The following is a 20,621-nucleotide window of genomic DNA, read 5'->3' as shown; positions in this document are numbered from 1 at the left end:
TTTAGTTCAAAACCAAGAACACTAAGATGCTTCTCGCCATCTTCTCAAACTCTGTTAACTTCTACTGTAATTACATAGCCTAACAAATGGTGGGCATTTTCATAGTTACCCTACTTTTCTTTCTTCCACCCGAGTTTCCTTGTCTATCTCAAGATGACAGCTCCAATGGCCTCTCTTATAGTGGAGGCAAGATCATGACACAACCGGTTACTGTTTCTGTTCTGTGGTTTGGTCCTCAATGGCAAGAATCTGATAAAGCAATCATAAGAAATGCCATTAATTCTTTGACTTCCTCCATATAGTTGTTGGTTGGAAAGTGTGAGGGAAAAATACTACTTTTTATTCAGTAATGTTCTATATATATATACATAAAATAAACCCTAAAGCTCCTAAAGACTATTTTACCCTCATACTCTAATACTCCCCCTTAAGCTAGAGCATAGATATTAATCATGCCCAGCTTGTTACAAATATAATCTATCCTCCCATTACCTAGAGGTTTAGTAAAAATATCTGCAAGTTGTTCACTAGTTCAAACATGACTTGGAAGAATCAATCCATTCTGTAACTTCTTTCGAATAAAATACCAATCAATCTCAATGTGTTTTGTTCTCTCATGAAACACGGGATTTGAAGCTATATGCACTGCCGCTTTACTATCACACCATAGGGTCATAGGTTTTGAAGCTTTGAAACCTAACTCAATCAATAACTATTGAATCCACAGTAATTCACACGTCATTTGTGACATGGCTCTATATTTTGACTCGGCACTGGAGTGAGCAACAACACTTTGGTTCTTACTCTTACATGATACTAGATTCCCTCCAACTAGGGTACAATAGCTTGTGGTTGACCTACTCCACTTCTTTTCCCTTTCCCTTCTTGGGTACCAAAAAAATAAAAATAAATAAATAACTTGTGGTTGACCTCCTTTCATTTGGAGACCCTGCCCAATTAGCATCAGAAAATCCTTCAACTTTGCTATGATTGTGGTTCTGATAAATAATCACTTTCCTTGGAGTTTTCTTCAAGTACTGCAATATACGAATAATTGCGTCCCAATGAGACGTTCGAGGGGGAGACAAAAACTGGCTTACCACACTGACTGGAAAAGCAATATTTGGATGAGTAACTGTAAGATAATTCAACTTATCCATCTTATTTCTATATCTCTCAGGATTATCAAAGATCTCCCCATCCTTAGCAGTCAATTTAGCTCCTTGTTCCATAGGTGAATCAAGAAGCTTTGATCCCAACATACCTGTCTTAGTAAGAAAATCCAATATATATTTTCGTTGTGACAAAACAATACATTTCTTTGATTGTGCAACTTCAATTCTTAGAAAATACTTTAATTTTCCTAAGTCTTTAGTCTGAAACTGGTACCAAAGATAGATCTTTAGCTCAATTATACCAATCAAGTCATCTCTCGTAATGCTAATATCACCAACATATATAACCAAGAACAGTTTGTCTCACCCTGAATGTTTATAAAAGAAAGGGTGATTATTTTCACATCTCGATATTCCAAAAGAAAGTATGGCCTCATAAAATCTTCCAAATCATGCTTATGGAGATTGCTTCAAACCATATAAAGATTTTTTTTTAATTTGCAAACCAATCCCCAGACTCCCCCTGAGCAACAAATCCCAGAGGTTGCTCCATATAAACTTCAGAGTACTATGCAATAAAGCATTCTTAACATCAAGCTGAAATAAGGATCAGTTATTTGTGGCAACAAGAGAGATCAAAATTCGAACAGAAGTAAGTTTAGCAATAGGAGAAAAAGTGTCCAAATAATCAACCCCATACATTTGGGCATACCCTTTGGCAACAAATCTCGCTGCTTTTAAACGAGCAAAAGAACCATCATGATTGACCTTCACAGCATACACCATCAACAACCAATAGCAGTTTTGCTTAAAAGAAGAGAAACCAAATCCCATGTTTGATTCATTTCAAGAGCCTTTAATTCTTCTTCCATCGGTGTCCTCCTGTCAGAATTTTGTGATGCTTCAGCTATAGACTTAGGGATAGGATGTTGTTCAACAGTAGATAAAAAAGACCGAAAAGAATTGAGACATAGAAGAGTAAGAGATAAAATTTGCAATAGAATGTTGAGTACAGGCGCACATGTACCTTTTCAATGAGCAATAGAAAGATCAAGATTAGACATGGGAGAAGAGTCTAATGGTGAATCTAATGCAGAAGATGACATAGTAGTGACAAGAGAAAAGGGGGGGAGCAGTAACTACTCAAGAACGTCAAGTATAAACCTAGAGAGGAGGCGGTTCTTGTGGAGATACTGGTGAAACTATTGAAGTGGTAGATCGAATGGTGATCACACATAAGTGTTCATCCAATTCAGACACAATAATTGGAACATCATGATAAGGAATGGATTCGAAGAATGTGACATCGGCAGTTATAAAGTATTTTCTTAATGATGGAGAATAACAACGATACCCTTTTGAGTACGAGAATAACCCATAAACACACACTTGATGGCCTTTGGATGAAGTTTTGATATTTTAGGTTGATGATCACGAACAAAACAAATACAACCAAAAATTCGAGGTGGTAAGACAAACAGCAGCTCATTTGGAAACAAAGTAGAAAATGGAATGCCACCTCGCAATATAGAAGAAAGCATGTGATTAGTAAGATAGCATGCAATTAGAATGGCATCTAACCAAAAGATTTTAGGGACCTTCATCTCAAATAACATAGATCTAGTAACTTCTGACAAATGTCGATTCTTTCTTTTAGCAACACCATTTTGTTGAGGTGTATTAGGACAAGAAGATTCATGAATCATACCAAATTTTAGGGACCTTCATCTCAAATAACATGAATCTAGTAACTTCTAACAAATGTCGATTCTTTCTTTCAGCAACACCATTTTGTTGAGATGTATTAGGACAAGAAGATTCATGAATCATACCATGCTGAGTCATAAAATCAAAGAATGGTGCAGAAAAATACTCCTTAGCATTATCATAATGCAAAACTTTAACATGCACATGCACACCAAATTGAGTATGAATTTCATATATAAATGCACGAAATATAAAAAATAATTCTAAACGAATTTTCATTAAATATAACCTAGTAACTCTTGAGTAGTCATTAACAATAGTAACAAAATATCGAAAATCCAAATTGAAACCACATGACAAGGACCCCAAATATTTTGATGAACTAACAAAAAAAGAGACGCTGCTCGTTTAATGACTCGAAGCAGATAGCTAATACAATGTAATTTGCCAAGTTGGCATGACTCACATTCTAGACTAGAAAGAGAACGAAAACTAGAATCTAACTTTTGAAAACTATGTAAAGAAGGATGACCAAGATGACAATGAATTTGATGTAGTGATGTAACACTAGGGCAAGCAATTGAAGGAGCGTCTTCCAGCACATAAAACTCCCCCACCTTACGTCCTCTACCAATTGTTCTCTTCATAGCCAAATCTTGAAAAATACAAGAATCGGGGTAGAATGTCACTAAACACTGAATTTTTTTTGTTAATTTACTGAATGACATGAGGTTAAATGGAAATTGTGGAAAATAAAGGATTGAAGACAATGGCAATGAAGGAGTTGGGTCAACAGTGCCAACCCCCTTAACATGTGTAGATTATCCATCGGCTAAGGTAACTATGGATGAAGATGGAGTAAGAGTGGAAAATATATTTGAAAGGCCTGACATGTGATCAAACCCCTGAATCAATGACCCAAGGATGAACCAAAGTAGCAAAGGAAGAAGCAGGCTGTGAAATTTGAAACTGGTTATATCGAGCAAATTCCTCCACAAACATAACAACTACCTTGCCTTCAGAAGACTGTGGAGAAGGATCAGCATTGGATGCATATTCGCAAACTATTGCTGTTGCCTGGTCTTTCATGTAATTTGTAGCAAAAAAATTTCTGAATATGATCAGGTTTGCCACAATAATGACATGTTTGTGTGACCCTGAGGTATCAGCAAACATATAAGATTGTCCATTATCATTATGCTGACCTTGGCCTCTTCCTGCTCCTATGCCTTGGCCTCCCCCTCGGCCACCACGTCCACCATATCCCCCATGACTTCCTCCATCACTCCTAATACCGCTGCCAATTTTAGATTGGGACACAAGAGCTAAACTATTTATCATAGATGTACCCTGAGAAGAGTCACGAGATACTCGAAGAACCCGTGCAAATGTATTAGCAAGTGATGCAACAGTCTCTCCTCCCAAAATCTGAGACCTAACAAGTTCATATTCAGGGCCTAGACCTCCTAAAAATCCCATCACAACCAATTATTCTCTTTGAAGCTGCATTTGCTGAACATTAGCTGAAATAGGGAGAACGGCATTCAACTCCTCATACATTCTCTTAAAATCAGCAAAGTAGAAGAAGAAATATTGCTCAAAACTTCTTCTTATTCATACATAATTTCCTTGATGGGAAATACCAGGCATAGATTTCAGAGTCGATGTATATGGTCTTTGAGTTCATGAGTAGGGGATGTCTGAGCTATAACTTGAGAGAGAAAGGAGAAACAGTAGAATGGGAGAAGAGGTTAATGATAGCAATGCAGATATCCTCGACAATCCAAATGCTGCACATGCACATCAATCCACCAGAATGTCATGGCAACATTACATCTGACAACATTTTACTTGATGAGTTCTGCAATGCAAAGCTGGGTGGTTTCAGTTCTGTTAATTATTTTGATAGAAGTGATGATGAAGAACTAATAGTAATGACCGAAGACGTATGAACTTTTGGTCTATTGATGCTAGAGCTTCTAAGAGGGGAGCCTCTGGAGAATAGAAACTTGAGGAGCCGTGAAGAAATCAATGAGCTTGTTGATGGTCAGGACCGCCTAGACAGAAGGTTGGGTATTCCCCCGAAAATAGCAAGATGAGGGCTTTGGCAAAATTTGGGAAATTGCTATATGGTGCATTAATAGTAGTTCAAATGTTGAAGGTGACGAGAATAACCCCAAGATAGGCGACATTTTTTCAGGACTGCAGCAAGTTAAGAAGCTGTTTTGTACTGTTTCAAGTTCAGAGGCAGATAAATCTTAAAGCAATGGAACAGAGAATGAAATTCTTTTACAACACACTTCTTCCTTTATATTGATGCAAACAACACAATGATGCGAAAGGAGGAAAACTATGATTTTTTCTTGGAACAGGATTCAGAAGCTATTGAAATATTCTTAAGCATTTTGTAGAATAGTATTTTCTCTACAAATACCCTGTTAATTTTATCTTCAAGAGCAGTTCTAAAGAGCTTGCCCACAAAATCAAATCCAGTTGGCAACCAGTGTTTTCCGCATGGTTAGAACTCATTCTGAGAAACTTACTGCTGTACAAAGTATTATTCAAGTTTCTTCAATTTTCCTTGCAGTCTTAATTCTCCCCAAGCAATTTGCAGTGGAAGCTCTCACATTTAGGCACGACAGTCTCCAAAAAAAAAAAAACCACTTGTAGCCTCTCATGATAATAAGAATATTTTCCCTTGGTTGTCCTATATCGCAGCATAATTTATCCACAATGCTGCTGTTGTTAATTGTCCTTCTGGAAAGGCAGATATTAGTGTAACCAGAAGAATAACTGTAAGCACTGCCGAGACAATCTCCTTAGTGTATTTGCTCCAGTTCGTTATAAATTGTGATGAAAACTTGGATACCCTCCTTGATCTACCACCAAGTCTTCGAACAGGAGGAATGGGAGTAATTGTCCACTAAGTCTTGTTTTAACATGCACAATTAGAAGTCAGATTCTTCACAGGTTCTGTGTGGAATATCTCATGATGGAGCCAATTCATCCTTTTCCATTTGACTACTGAGAAGCATGAGACAGTCGTACACCTTTTCAGCCAGTGGGAGTGACTTATCGCCTACAAAGAAAGATTGAATCTTCTGGTCAATCTCAATCCAGCTACATCCAGGATTCTTCTTCAATCCCAGTTCTTTCATTTTTGATCTCACCTCGCGTACTTTATCCCATCTCTTGGCAGAAGCATATAAGTTTGACAACATTATATAACTGAACGATTCATCTGGATTGGTTTTAGCAACAGCATTTGCAATTTCCTCTCCTAATTCTAGATCTTTGTGCAAACAGCATCCTGAGAATAGAGTGCTTAACAATTCAAGATTTCCAGAAACTTCCGGGGCTCTTTGCAGAAATCTGTAAGCTTCATGTAATCTTCCAGCACGTCCAAGGAGATCTATCAGACAAGCATAATGTTCAATGCCAGGTTTAATACGATGCACATTGATCATCTCGTCAAAATAGTAACAACCTTGATCAACCAGTCCAGCATGGCTACAAGCTGATAATACTGCCAGGAAAGTAACCTGATCTGGCTCAATGTTGGATTGCCTCATTTTAGCAAAAAGATTCAGAGCTTCGAAAGCTTGACCATGGGACCCATAAGCAGTGATCATAGAAGTCCATGACATCAGATCCCTCTTTGGTAACTGCTTGAAAACTTGAATTGCTTCATCCACAGCACCGCATTTAGCATACATATCAAGAAGCGCTCCCATGACAATTTCATTTTTGCTATACTTACTCTCCATTACAGAATTGTGGATCTCCTTACCTTTTTCCAAGCTTGCCAGCTGGGAACAAACCGACAGAATGCTAGTGAAAGTGACAGCATCTGGTGCAACACAAGCTGTTTTCATTTCATCAAACATGCAAAGAGCCTCAAAGTAATTGCCTACCTTCAGATATCCGGAAATCATAACATTCCAAGAGATAATATTTTTCTTTTCCATATCCCTAAATACATTTTCTGCCAATGTAACCCTTCCACAATTAAAATAAAAATCAATGAGTGAACAGGTGACAAAGATATCAACCTCAATTTCACTTCTGATTATATAACCATGCATGAACCTTCCATGCAGCAGGTGGGCTGACCTTGAACAAGCTGCAAGCACACTGCTTAAGGTAGTCAATGATGCTTTAACTCCTCCTTCGTTCATCCTTTTAAAGAGTTCAATACACGATCCACTATCACCCTTTAGACTAAATCCCGTGATCATTGCATTCCAGGCAACCACATTCTTCTGTGGAATTTGTTCAAATATCTCTCTAGCGATCTCTAAGCATCCACATTTGCCGTACATGTCGACAAGAGCAGAGCAGACAAAACCGTCGAGTTTAAATCTACTTTTAACCAACTCCTCATGAATCTTCTTCCCTCTCTCTAGGTCCAGAAGCCGAGCACATGAACTGATGGCAGTAGTCAGAGTCACTGAATTGGGCTCAAACCCAGCATCTTTCATTCTCTCGAAATATTCCAAAGCCTTCTCCGCCTGCCCATCTTGATAATAACAAGAAATGACAGCATTCCAACACACCACATCTCTCTCCGCCATTTCATCGAACAGCCGGGTGGCCTGTCGAAACATGTTGCATTTCGCGTACATGCTCACAGCAGAGCTCGCAACGACCACATCCAAAACAAACCCAGTCTTCAGCAACCCGCAATGGATCATTTCGCCGTAGCCAGCTCTCCCCAAACCGCCACACGCCTTCAAGACATTTGGGTACGTATAAACGTCCGGTTCCACAAATGGGTCGGCCAGCAACTCTCGAAAAAGCTCGAGGGCTTCAGAGAACATGCAGCTCTTGGCGAAAGCGGCCACGAGGCAATTCCAAACCGAGACGTCCGACGACGAGACCTGGGCGGTGCGGAACACGAGCCTCGCGGCGTGGCACGAACGGCAGGAGAAGTAGAAGTTCACGAGGTCTTTGCACAGGGCGGGGTTGTTACGGAGGCCCAGAGATATTATCTTCTGATGGATGACTCTGCCCCGAGTCAACGAGGTGCACGCTCTCAACAGAGCAGATAATCTTCTGACCACCATTCCAAAGCGGCGATTCGGAGAACGAGAACAGCGTCGGAGGTTTGCATGAGAAATCGCGATGTATGAGGAGTTAAATCTCTCGTGTCCGGAGCGACTGCCCCTTCTGGTTACCACCTTTGTTTGTATTTTTTTTTTGGTGACCCACAGCCGACAGCAATTTGAAGGTACACATAAGTGAAAGGATCTATCACTCCGGCATTTCACTTAAGACCCAAGTGGTCATGAGAAGATTCGAAGAACTTAAATCATCGCGACCATCAAAGCAGAAGTTACCACCTTTGTTTTTTTTTCTTTGGTAAAAGGTAAGAATATTACCACCTTTGTTATAAAGTTTTTTTGTTACAAAACTTTGCGACGGATTGACCAACTGAAGAGGTGGAGAGTGATTAGTTCTACTACCAAAAACTAATACATTTACAATAAATCTACCTTTTATAAATTTTTCCATCAAAATTACTATATTATGTAATACATAATAGTTAACAAGTATACCAATTTAAAATTTTAATTTTTTGTGATTTTTCATGATATTAATTCATTATAAATATACCAATTTAGCATTTTTGGTGGTTAAAAATTAATGTTAGATCAATTTATCATAAATTTCTTAATTTTGAATTTTTCATGATATTAATCCTAATTCAAATTCAGGTTTGACTTCGCGACAATACTGAAAGTGAATAGTTCAAATTCATCAATCAAATTACCCCAACTAATAATTGGTAGGCAATACATGGTAGCATATAGATCCCCATTTCTCCAGCAAAAATGAGATCAGGAGACCAATGTGCAGCAATCCCAACCTTAAAATTTATGAAATATATAGTAGATAACCGAACGAGACCTGTCGGCATCCCTCCGCCGATCCACTTGGAAAAACATCAAGCACTCGGGAGTTGGGTGGTCGGGTTCAAAGAGATAGGCAAAGAACCCAAACGAGGCGGAACTAAATTTTATGAACCAAGAAACATCAATTTCTTCAGATATATTTCCTTATGAATATACAAAGTAGCTGCTTTTCAATAAGACCCAGCAACTACCAAGAATTTACAATTCTCAACCCTCAACCCCAAGGCAACTCACACTAACAGGGGGAAAAAAATATATCTCGGTGACCCAGGTAAAGAAATCTAGGACAAATAACGCATCGACAAAGGAAAACCAAAATACACGCCAAACCCCCTCTAAATCTTGCCTCTATACCCGCCCGGTTATGATTGGCACTCTATGTACAATAAGAGAGCCAATTCGTGCCGATGAATATGACCTAAATGCAGCTAAACTCCGGGAAAACACCTTCTCATTTACACGTGGCTAATGGATATCTGTGTCTCAGTGAAAGCCTAGTCCTCACTTCCAGCAATGCTTGACTTGTCAATCGTGCGCACATTGTACTGTTCGTATACCCTTGCCCTGTTCTCTGCCCACCATTGTTCCGCTTGTTTCTCACTAAACCGCTTGCGACTGCATACAAATATAATAGTTCAGTCCTTGAACATCTGAAAGGAAAGATTATTAAGAAGACAATAGTTCAATTATAATAATATGAGCAGACAAGGGTAAAGAACTAGCGAGCTCCACTCTTTAACAAGAATAAACCCTAGTTCAAAAACGAGACAGATCCCTTCTTTAAGATGGTTCCATTCTATGAGCAGGAACTTGACGTCCAAATGAACCAAGGAATTATCTTATGTTCTGAACGAAGCTCCAAACCAGATTTAAGCTGACTGCATAACTAGGATGCCCAGATTAAAACATACGCAGACTCAATGGCACTTTCCTATGCTGAAGGCATAGAATAGGAGACTGCTTCCATAAATAAAATGAAAGAGGTACCTGAAGCGAACTCGCTTTAGATCTTTGGCACCTCCAGGCAGGGAGGTAAAGGTAATATAGACACCAGGCTCATCTTGCTCAACCCATTCACTTTCAGAACGAGATTCACTTTCTTTACCTCTAGTACTGTTTCTACTAACTGCTTCTGAATTCACTTGTCTGCTATGACTTGAACTGTGATAACTGCTTGACCCATTTGGAAGGATACTAGTGTTTGATATGTTTAAATCTGGCTCTTGAGATGTGATTTGACCACTCAACCGGTCCATGGAAGTATGGAAAGTGTCATCAGAAGCAGCAGGCGAGACCAACGAAGTAGAACTGGGGGATCTAACATTTCGGGCAGTTCCCAATGGCAGCCTTTCAGCCATGTCTTTCAACTGTTCAAATGGTATAAAACAATGAAAACATAAGTAAGGAACTCCGAATCAAAAACCCCTGAGAGAGAATTCCACTAATGGTGAAAAAACATGGCAACAGTTGAAGAGCAATGGATGACTAACTGCTAATAAGATCAATGCACATAAACTCCATCCAAATGTCCACAGTTTGTTTGAGGCAATACTAGTTGCTGTAAGCTACTCACTGGAACTTATATAGCAGATAAAAGAGCTGGCCGTCAAAATCAAAAGGCCAAGAGGGAATAGGTATTAATAAGAACCATCACAAAAACTAAACATCCAATAGCCAAGCTCATAACTTTGCAGTTTCTAAAGAATATGCATTAAAAGTGCATTCAACCTGCCGTTTCACCTTTCAAACTGGACAGCTATAAAGCTAAAGAAGAAAGATTCAGTAGACCTCCAGCATGATGACTTGAGACACCTGACAAGTACCGGACATCTTATCGGAATATACGCAGCAGTCGAACACATCACTACGATGGTCAAAAGTTGGCATCTTACACGAAAAGGCAGAAGACTACTCTATCATATCGCCAAAGCAGCTAACAAAAAAAAAAGTATTTGACTTTGACACTTCATTTAATTAGGAGACAGAATACAGACAGAAACAGAAGGCAACAATCAATACAGATGCGAAGCAGACTTCATAAGTAATGCAAGATACTGATATCTTCAACTCCATCATTATTCAGTGTATACCTTATGCAATGGCTAATCTTATAGACAACTACACCCAAAAAACTGCGGACTTACTTGGGCAGTAAGTGACTTGATCACTTCTTTTGCCGCTTTGCATTTTGCAGTCTCTTCTGCAGCGAAGGCTATTGCCTCCTTCAGCTGTTTAGTTGTCCTTTCCAGCTCAACCTCTTGTAGTTGGGTCTTGCGGCTAAGATTTTCCACCTGCAAGGTAAAATTTGGTTTAGCATAATGCAAGAAGATAATACTGATAATCTCACCCTTCATGGACCCTAACCTAGGCATCAGTGACATCACATCAAAATGACTAACAAAAAGGATTAGGATCTTTCATAAATTTAACCTCTTGAGAGGCTGCCACCATCTCTTTTGGAGGATCAGATGAGCCCTAGCATCCATATAGCCAAGAAAATAACTAACAGTAACTACCAATCAAATTCATAGATAAAACATCGAGAAAGAGACTAACTTGTCTCATTCCTTGGATCTCTCCCAAATTATGTGGCTGCCTCTCAAGTGGATAATGAAGATTTCAATATATTTCCCACATTTGCAGCACAACTGAAGTTATCGAGGGATTAAAGTACACTTATTGCCCAGAATTTCATTTAGATTTCTAATTGGCATTTGAGTTTTTAATGTTTCACATCAAAGATTTCATGTCAGTTTACCCCATCTATCTGGGACCATTATGAAAATTTGACAGAAAACCACACTATTATTGTGTCTCATACTACTATTGATAAAATTAAAAGACGAGTATTTTCATCAAAGTACCTTCAAATACATCAATTTGCATTTTAGAAAGTTTCAAAACAGTTAGCTGTTGATGCCATAAGAAATGGGGAATAAGGATCAAATAAAGAATTCTAGAGCTCATGTATAACACAGTAAGCTTGAAAATCCCATGTTTTTAAGTCAAATGCAGTTATTGGCAATAATGTCAACCAGATAGTGGAGGAGATTTAGACTTGTAAACATGGCAAATGTGCAAGCTGTAAATGAACTGTGTGTTTGTGTAATCTTTTTCTTCATGCCTACTGTATTGGAATCAGTCCAATATCTTTATGACTGTTCTTTTCTTCCACAATGACAAACAAAAGGAATCCTCTTGATTTTATGAAAGTCTGAGGCACAGTGGTGTCCATGGCTTCAATAAAAAGCACCTGAATAGCATTCAAATAAAATGAAATTCGCATTTTTGCCTTTTGAACATGACTTGAGGCAGTCATGAGAGCTGACGTGTGTACACTTCAACTTATTTGAATGAAAGTATTCTCATTCAGGAGGACTGAGATAGTGCCATTAAATTGTGGTGGAATCCATCAGGTAAAAGCAAGACAAATCTCAAAAATCAAGCTAAAATGTATTACCCCTTGAGAAAGTTGAGACTATGGAATAAATAGAGAGCATAAAATGTATTTCTTTGTTCAACTTAGATAAATTTTAAAACATAAGCCAGTCTGTATTAAGATTAAGAATGGATGGCAATCTAAAATCGACACAGACCTATCAATGGCCAAACATACCATAAGTTCAAGCCCTCCCAAAATCAAGCAAAAGATTCTCCTTTCCAATTAATCCTCACTACAGTAAAATCAACAAATCTATAAGTAAACAATTAGACAGTATACCTGCGCTCTTAGTTTAACCACCTCTTGGCTTAGACTATCGTTCGTCCTTTTCGTATCATCTACAACAATCTTCGGGGAGGTAAGTCCTGCAAGCGTTGGGGTTGGAGTTGTGGACCGAGGTGGGCTGGGTCGTCTTGAAATTGGAGAGGTTGCCCGAGATACTATCCTTGATCCAGGAACAGAAGCAGAGAAGAATTTCTTGGACGAACCAAATACTGGATTAAATGATTTTGAGATAGTAAGTGCACCCCACTGGGAACCATTGCTTGGCACAGGCGAGACACGGCTACTGTTAAATTCTAGCCTTTTATTTCTCTTGGATGTTCGGCTTTCAACAGGCTTTATGTACTCCATTGAGGACAATCTGGTAAGTTGTGTGCGAGATTTGGATTCAAACTTCTCATCTTTATCAGTTGTCTCATTTGGTTGCTGACTAATAATGCCTCTTCTACTGACAGACGACTGAGATGAAGCGTCATTCTCAATTGTCTTCATCAGTTTGCTATAACAACCATCACAGACACGATAAGGTTTGTTAGGATTCGGTGCCATAGAAGCCTTCATAGACTTCTTACTGCTGCACGAATGGCAGAAAACAAGTCCACAGTTATAGCAATTGTGACGTTTCCTTTTGAAATTGAATGGCTGGCGACAGCCTGAACACATAGACTGGTCAATGCCAGAGATCCATTTGTGAAGGCAAATAGCAGCCGTAAAATTAGTCCCACAAGCAATGCTTTTAACTTGCTTGTCTTTAAGTGCCTCAACTAATGTCGGAGAATTTTTATCATCCGTATCCGCATGGCCTAGTCGACCATTAGCTCCTTTACCCCATGTGTAGACTTCGGTTCTCGAAGTCAACACAGCAACGTGATAAGCACCACATGCTATCTCCTCAACAAAACTCTTGGAGAGCTTCCCTTCAACACGGGTTGGGAGCTTTCCATCAGCGTGAGGATTTCCTAACTGACCATAAACAGGACTGCCCATGGTGTAGACGTGACCTGAGGTTGTGAGTGCAACAGTTAGGCTATGTCCACAAACGACTTGACAAAAGTTGGGTTCAACAAGAGCAGCAACACAAGTAGGCACGAGTTTCGCTTCTTTGTCACCATGTCCAAGTCGCCCTTTATCACCATCTCCCCATGTAAACAGCTTTCCCAATGAGCAGTTGCTGGAACTGGGATTACCAACCATGACTTCCACTACTGCAGCTGTATGCCAAACACCACAAGCAGCTCGAACAGTGCGAAGCCCTTTAAGGGACTCCACTTCCTTTGGTATTGATACACTTTTTCGATCATCGTGGCCCAGAACACCGAAGGTGCCATCACCGAAAGTAAATAACTGGCCAGCAGAAGTGACAACTGCAGTGTGCCAAAGTCCACAGGAGATGGATGAGACATGTATACCTTCCAAGGGTCCATTCACTCTTTTTGGTACCCAGTGGCTCACTTCATTCCCATGCCCAAGAAGACCAAAATTATAAGCTCCATCACCCCAAGTGTATAGATCACCAGAAAGAGTCACGGCGCATGTATGATACTCACCACATGCTACCAGTTCAATATTCATATTGCTGAGAGCATCTATTAGCTTCGGATGCAAAACATCAGCATCCACACCATGCCCAAGTCTCCCACCCCATTCCTCCCCCCAGGAAAAGATCTCTCCTTGCTTGGTCACTAGAGCAGCATGTCTTCCACCACAAGCAATATTCTGAACATCAAGTACTACTGCAGACTCTAATGCCTTTGGAAGCGAGGAATCCATTTTTACTCCCAAGTTACTTCCCAGTCTATGAAGCCCACCACCAAGAACACCATCTCCCGTGCCTTCCCCCCATATAAAAACATCCCCCATAGCGTCACCTTCATCGTGACCAGAACCTTGACTCGAAGAACTTACAGCACTTGATAAACTAACTCTGAAAGCATCCGCACTCGGTGGCCTCATCTGACCATGCATGCTATCGGAGCCCCCTGATGACAAAGAATGAACAGACTCGGTCGCTGAATCTGGGGGAAAGAAACTCTTGGGAGGAACCGCGTACAGTATCACATCTGAAAATGCCTTATTTAGACCATTCTTAGGAGGACTTCCAAATGGACTTTGGAGTCGAAGTTGATCACCACTATCCTGAATCATTGAAAGTCTATTAATATGGAAATTTCAAATTATGATGAGACAAGAATTGTGCACAATACGGCTACATAGATATACCTTCTGCATGCCATCATTACTCCCAAACGGAGAATTTAGAGGAGAACTTCTTGTGTATGTTCTAGGACTAGTTGCTTCAGATGGAATTCCATCACTTCTTGATTCTGTTCTACCTTTCCTATGACGGCATCGGGAGATTAATGCTTTCAAGCCACTGAACCATGCCTCAGCTTCATCCTTATCCTTGCAAATCTTATAGCAAAAATGACATAAAGGGGTCCTTTTAGATATTGAGAAACGGGTGCAGCTAACAACAGAAAGATATGATATGGAAGGAATGCATTCATGAAGTAGCCCTTACCAGATCCAATGACCTGTCACCGTAAATTAGCGAAAATGACTGATACTCCTTCTCTGGTCGAGGATACCTTTGAAAGATAGGCTGTAGAAAAAGAAATCGATACTTTTGATGCACAGGAAGAAAAGAAACCTAAAGGTACAGGTGTCAAGAAAAGATTTGAGTAATGTAAGTTCTGACAACAATATGGCATTGTGACCAGCAATAATAGTCGAAGACAGGTCAAAAAAGAAAAATTTGGGAGCTAAAGATTTAGGAGATGCAAAATTACCTTTAATGAATATCAGAAAGATGTGTTCAGCACAAATTAGCTAAGAGAGTTGGAAGAAGTAACATTTAACATGTAAATCAACATAAGCTACAACATAAAGGCCCATAGTTAGCAGCAGGTGACATCAATTGCCATCTCTTGTTGATATACTTCTTCAGCATACAATTTTGTCATAAAAATACGCCATAATTATGCAGAATTTCACCAAACGAGGCCTTCAATACCCATTCAAGGGCCACAGCTAAAGCTTGCCTAGTCATGACAGATACAAGAGATGCGACACGAAATATATACCACGTATTGGATTTTCAGCTATGTGTTGGATCATATCAACAGGAAAACACCAATCCAAAATCTTCTTTTTCAACTGACTCGCCTAACCATTACCTAGAGGATTTCTGTGGCTCTCGTAAAATATTTTTCTGACAATTATATGATTCCAATCCAAATTGAACTAAGCACACACCAAATTGGCATCATCCACCCACTGACTCTCCAAGACGTCAAGCCTAACATTGGTCTTTATAATAGTGGCCACAAACTTGCTGCCCATGTAAACAATGTTGATTGGATGTTGAACCTTAATCCTGGATGGAACTTAAATCCACATAGTCTACCACTGCCATATATCCAATCCTTACTCAAGTGAAAAGCATCTAACATTGCTAAATGCAGAAAAAAAACCAAATAGTGGAAGTGGGGAACAACTGCAACCAGTGTACTCTAAATTTAAGCATCATAACTCATCAGGTCATGAAAAGTGCAAACAGATAATAGTTTGTCAAATATATCAGTCTTTTGCATTTAAGTGGATATTACTTTTAACACAGTTTAGCAGAAAAACATATTAAGCTGGATATATGCTGGGAACTTGAAACATTAGAATCACTATCTATTCCACCATAGGGGGGACACCATATGAGTCCCTAAAATCACAGTCCAGAGGTTGCTTTCAATCAGAATCAGAAACTTACAGTCCGCTGGCCTGATATAATTCTGTCAACGTGGCTTAACTTTAGGTGTTTCTCCTCCTTTCCAGAGAACCATATCAACACAGACTCATCCTGAAAGCATCAATAGAATTCAAACCCTTCATAAAAGGATAGCCTCAAAAATCGGTTCAGTTTAAACTACACTAAACCAAAGACCACACTCACAGCACATAAGCAACTAAGCAAGTAGACAAGCATGACTGGCATATAGATGGTTATACTATCATTTATGAGATGTGCATTCACCTACGAAAAGAAATGGCTATACCATGGATCCCTCATAAGGATTTAACAGTGTAGAACAGCGCACCAAGACTTCCCCTAGGAAAGCATCTATCAAGTATCAACACCTTCAATAATAACATCTCACCCAACCCAAATCTTCAATCTGACAGGCCATGGATGGTCGGATGGAGAAAAGGAATATCTGCTATCACTTCAAATCTGGAAATTATCCCTCACTCAGCCCCTTTAGACCTTTTATATCATTTCTTGGCATGTCGGTCGGGATGCTTCCACCCAAAACAAAAAAGTGCAGAAAGAAAAGAAAAGAAAAGAAAAAGAGAACAAGCACAAATAGGAGGCAGATAGTGTCTGCCACTAAGACAAATGATGTAAAAGCAATGCAACTAAGCACAAGAATACACCCTAAGGGCGCCATTGTATGTTTTATAAATGAGACTTACGTTAGCAAGTCGGAAGGGGCAGAACTTTGGCTTTCCTCTCCTTCCATACTTAAGCAAGTAAGCACCTTTCTTCAATGCAGTAATTGCCTATAATAAAGATCCAGCAACAAACTAACTTACATATATTCAGCACATTTGCAGGTCAGGATGAAATTACCAGGCAAAAGCAAGCACGCAACATGCAAATATAAAGCAGGGACAATGAAAAAAGATGAGTTCAAGGTAAGTGAACAGGATACAGAGAGCCAACATTTGTTTAATATTGAGTGATAAAAATATATAAATATATCATCAAGAAGCCTCCAGACAATTGCCACTTTATGATATTGGACAACATGAAACTAATGACAATGCGGTTACGGAATATAATCACTGAAAGACATTGATTTTCCCCATTGGGGATAATCTAGATTTGCATCTGATATGTAGACTTCAACATACTAATAGGCAAAGTAGATTACAGGAAGAATAATATGCTTTGCGAGTACGGGAATTTTTTGCATATGACTAGTATATACCCCAAGTATTGTATTCCCCAAGGATTGTATAACATGAAATGAAGAGATTTCAAAAAAAAAAAAAAAAAAAAGGCATAGCTATATGTGCCAGAAAATCAATGAGGCTAAAGATGATCAACAGATTTAAACAGAGAGAAAGAAGAACATATAGAACAGATGCTGCAGAGTCCACTAGGTAAAAGAATATAAAGAACGTCTCCCAAATAAAAGGGACCAGATTAGTCTCCAAAACTTCACCCCCATCTATGCCAAAGCAGCTTGTTTACCAAGAAAGGCCGTAGTGAGAAATAGTTAAAAGAACAGGGTTTCTCAAGGTTGAAATTAAGTTCCTTGGTCTGAAGAAGTTCATGTTGTTTCATTACTACAATTCAAATCCTTGACCTCGCATTTCCATGCAATGCTTAGCAGCATGATCTGGTCCATCATAACATAAGTCAAACAGGGCAACAAGGTTGCCTTAGAGGTGAAATGATAGTTAATCAAGAGTTCCCAACATTCGAGGAAACCAGTTCATTATCACGGGATTACAAAGTCGATCACACTTTAATTGCAGTTGCAACAAGAGTATGCAGATCCTATTTCTAAAGATTTTCACCTTGTTCTTGCGCATATACAAAGACTCGAATTAAGATTCGATAAGACGGCCACTGGCTGCACTAGTTATTCTAATCAAACAAATCATTACAGCGAGAAAACGGTAAGCAATGTAGCACCTCACCGAGTAAGAGCACAAGAAACACAATCTATCGACCGGCGCGTTCTATAAGCCCACCACGAGCGCCACACCTTCACGCATCACACTCGTCTACAGAGTCCACAGATACATACAGCTCAACAGCTCGAAAAACCAAAAACACACACCCGGTCGTAACACGAATCGCGCAGACGAATTACCTGCTCGATATCCCTCTCGATCGGCCCGGCCCTGCCAAGATCGGAAGCCATCCTCTCCGTCCTCGACATCATCCAGGGGAAACCCCGCGAATCGCGGAACCTTACCTCGCCGCCACTGAGCCCCCGCAGCTCAGCGCCGCAGGCGAACCCCGCACGAGCCCCGGCCACATGAAGTCAAACCGGGGCTCCGAATCCGCAAAGCAATCGCCGAATCCGAAGTCAAACCGGCGCCGCACCGGGTGGACTGGAGCGGGACGGCGGACCGGCGGACGGCGGACGGCGGGGGGCGCGGCGGCGGCGCCCTCCTTCTTGAGAAGTAGAAGAAGCTTCAAGGCGATCGGGAAGCGCAAGCAAGCAAGGAATCGTCTGGAATCCCGAACGAGGCCTTGATTTCTGACGAAGGCGAGAAGCCGGCCGAGAGAGAGAGAGCTCAAGCAAGTCTAACAGATAGAGAGAGAAAGAGAGAGAGATTCGGAGCGAGAAAATGTGGGAGGAGAGAGAAAGATTAGGATCCGGATTATCAGTTGCGGAGATAGAGAGAGAGAGAGAGAGAGAATAAAAATGTCTGCTTTGAGACTTTCTTTTTCTGCTGAAGGAGCGAGGGGAAGAGAGAGAGAGAGAGTGAAGCGAAAGCGGAAAAAAAAGGGATTTGGACTAAATAGTGGAAAAGGCGATGACATGTGGGTATAAAAAGCCCCACCGGCTTCCTCCTCCTCTCTCTTTCTCCTTTTCTTTTTCCCCCTTTTTTAACTGCTTTTTCTGATTTTTTTTTTTCTCCTCTCTCTCTTTTGTTTTTTCCTCGACGTTTGACACTTCGAAATTTCGTTAAACCGGCCCGACCGTTTATTATTATAAATTACCGCGAAGCCAACATCGCCATCCTTCGGGGAGCGCGTGCATATGTGGCGCATGGGTCGGTTGCGACGGCCGGCCGGCCGTCCTGGCGAGTTTACCTTCGATTAAGTATTGCGGGAAGTGTGGGCGCTACGGCAGAGGAGGCGTCATGCTTGGCTATGTGACTTCGTAATTGAAAGGGGTTTTTTTGTGACCATCTCCATCTTGGCGAGATTAAGTTAATTCGCGTTGAGATTCGAGGGGAGCTCATTCGGAAATTTTGAGGCTCCCTCGTGATCTGGGTCGCAAAGATTGCGTCGATAATATGTGTGGCTTCCATCACATGTATAGTTATGCACAAATACGAATCCGAGAGCATACGACACGAAAGCTACGGGATAGGATTAAACAAAAAGTCCACGAGATGATTTCGACAGTGAAAGGGGGAAAGGAACCCCGCGATAGCGAGAGAGGTGCTCGTCTGCTTCCGACGCATGAGAAAAGCTGCACCGTCGGATGCGGCGACCCCATCGGAGCCTCGCCCAGGAAAAGAGAGGGGAGATGGGGATTGGGAAACCCCATGTGAAAAAGGGAGTCCGAGTGTTCTAGTTACATTCATTGATCCATGCATCCAAATGTACCCGAACAGGGAGGAGGGGGCATAATTGATGAGGACCAACGCCATATGGGGGGGGTGGGGTGTGGTGCACTTTTGAGAAAAGCTTGTGGAATGGCCACAAAGTCAGAACTTGGGGTCCCCCGTTTGGCTCAAACCGGTCCTACTTTGGTTTATATCCCTCCTTTTGTGTGGGGGTGATGTGCCTTTTTATCAATTAGAGGCCTCACATCTATTCTCACAAGTCACACCCATGAGAAAAGGGAGGAAGAGGGAGAAGAGAGAAGGGGATTGAAAGGTCCTGGCCATGGCCGCCTTCCCTGTCCTGTTCATGCTACCTGTCAATTCCTCCCCAAACTCGATTTTCATCCCACTTACTGCTGGTCCTTCCTCTCCCTGTCAAAATTATGAGAACGTCATGTTCAGAGCATGTCATTTGCGGAGCGACATGCCGTCGGTTTTTTAGTGCTTTTGCTTCGCTACCTTTCATTTTTTAGGATGTCATCGGTTAGCATGGCTCGTGGAGGACTCGAGCGGATGATCGCCCGTTCTACTTTATGGTTAGCATGGTCCGATAGGATGCAGTTACTGCATTACCGCACGACAGTAAGGTTTGTCCTGCTGCTTCACTCATTTCATATATTCTAAATTAATCAGAATTGCAACCCCAGAGGGAATCGTTTTGGTTTGTCCAAGGTTAACTCGAGACCAACAAAGTACTCAGTAATTCAGAAGATGCCCGTAGGCATACCCATTGGCATCGCAACGAGTTATTTCAAAAGTATGGTCATTCCAGTGAGGAAGAATGCTTCATCGGAGCGAGTAGCTTCG

The 20,621-nt window shown here is 40.7% G+C and overlaps 2 protein-coding genes across 2 annotated transcripts; both read right to left on the bottom strand.

Annotated features, from left to right (window-relative positions):
• Positions 1–5,013: 5,013 nt before the first annotated feature.
• On the bottom strand, positions 5,014–7,989 carry LOC104421474 (pentatricopeptide repeat-containing protein At5g27110). The gene has a single exon (XM_010033428.3). The coding sequence runs from the start codon at positions 7,886–7,888 to the stop codon at positions 5,810–5,812; it is 2,079 nt and encodes a 692-aa protein (XP_010031730.2). The 5' UTR covers positions 7,889–7,989; the 3' UTR covers positions 5,014–5,809.
• An 850-nt stretch (positions 7,990–8,839) lies between these two features.
• Positions 8,840–18,979, bottom strand: LOC104421473 (PH, RCC1 and FYVE domains-containing protein 1). The gene is made up of 9 exons (XM_010033427.3): positions 18,341–18,979; positions 16,929–17,015; positions 16,225–16,314; positions 14,983–15,063; positions 14,682–14,873; positions 12,459–14,597; positions 10,882–11,028; positions 9,725–10,104; positions 8,840–9,352 (listed from the first exon to the last, which is right to left on the bottom strand). The coding sequence occupies exons 1-9, from the start codon at positions 18,410–18,412 to the stop codon at positions 9,232–9,234; spliced, it is 3,309 nt and encodes a 1,102-aa protein (XP_010031729.2). The 5' UTR covers positions 18,413–18,979; the 3' UTR covers positions 8,840–9,231.
• Positions 18,980–20,621: the final 1,642 nt, after the last annotated feature.

This window comes from Eucalyptus grandis, chromosome 10, assembly GCF_016545825.1.
Source record: "Eucalyptus grandis isolate ANBG69807.140 chromosome 10, ASM1654582v1, whole genome shotgun sequence".
In the NCBI taxonomy this organism is placed as follows: domain Eukaryota; kingdom Viridiplantae; phylum Streptophyta; class Magnoliopsida; order Myrtales; family Myrtaceae; genus Eucalyptus; species Eucalyptus grandis.
Note: the sequence above shows the minus strand (reverse complement) of the source record. Positions and strands in the feature narration are given on the sequence as shown.

Excerpts from the sequence above, each read along its gene's own strand:
- LOC104421474 (XM_010033428.3), bottom strand. The coding sequence starts at position 7,888 with ATGGTGGTCAGAAGATTATCTGCTCTGTTGAGAGCGTGCACCTCGTTG.
- LOC104421473 (XM_010033427.3), bottom strand. The coding sequence starts at position 18,412 with ATGATGTCGAGGACGGAGAGGATGGCTTCCGATCTTGGCAGGGCCGGG. Across the intron at positions 15,064-16,224 it reads TTATATCAGGCCAGCGGACT|CCTATCTTTCAAAGGTATCC; the intron begins GTAAGTTTCTGA and ends CTTTTTCTACAG. Across the intron at positions 14,874-14,982 it reads GTGACAGGTCATTGGATCTG|ATTTGCAAGGATAAGGATGA; the intron begins GTAAGGGCTACT and ends TTTTGCTATAAG.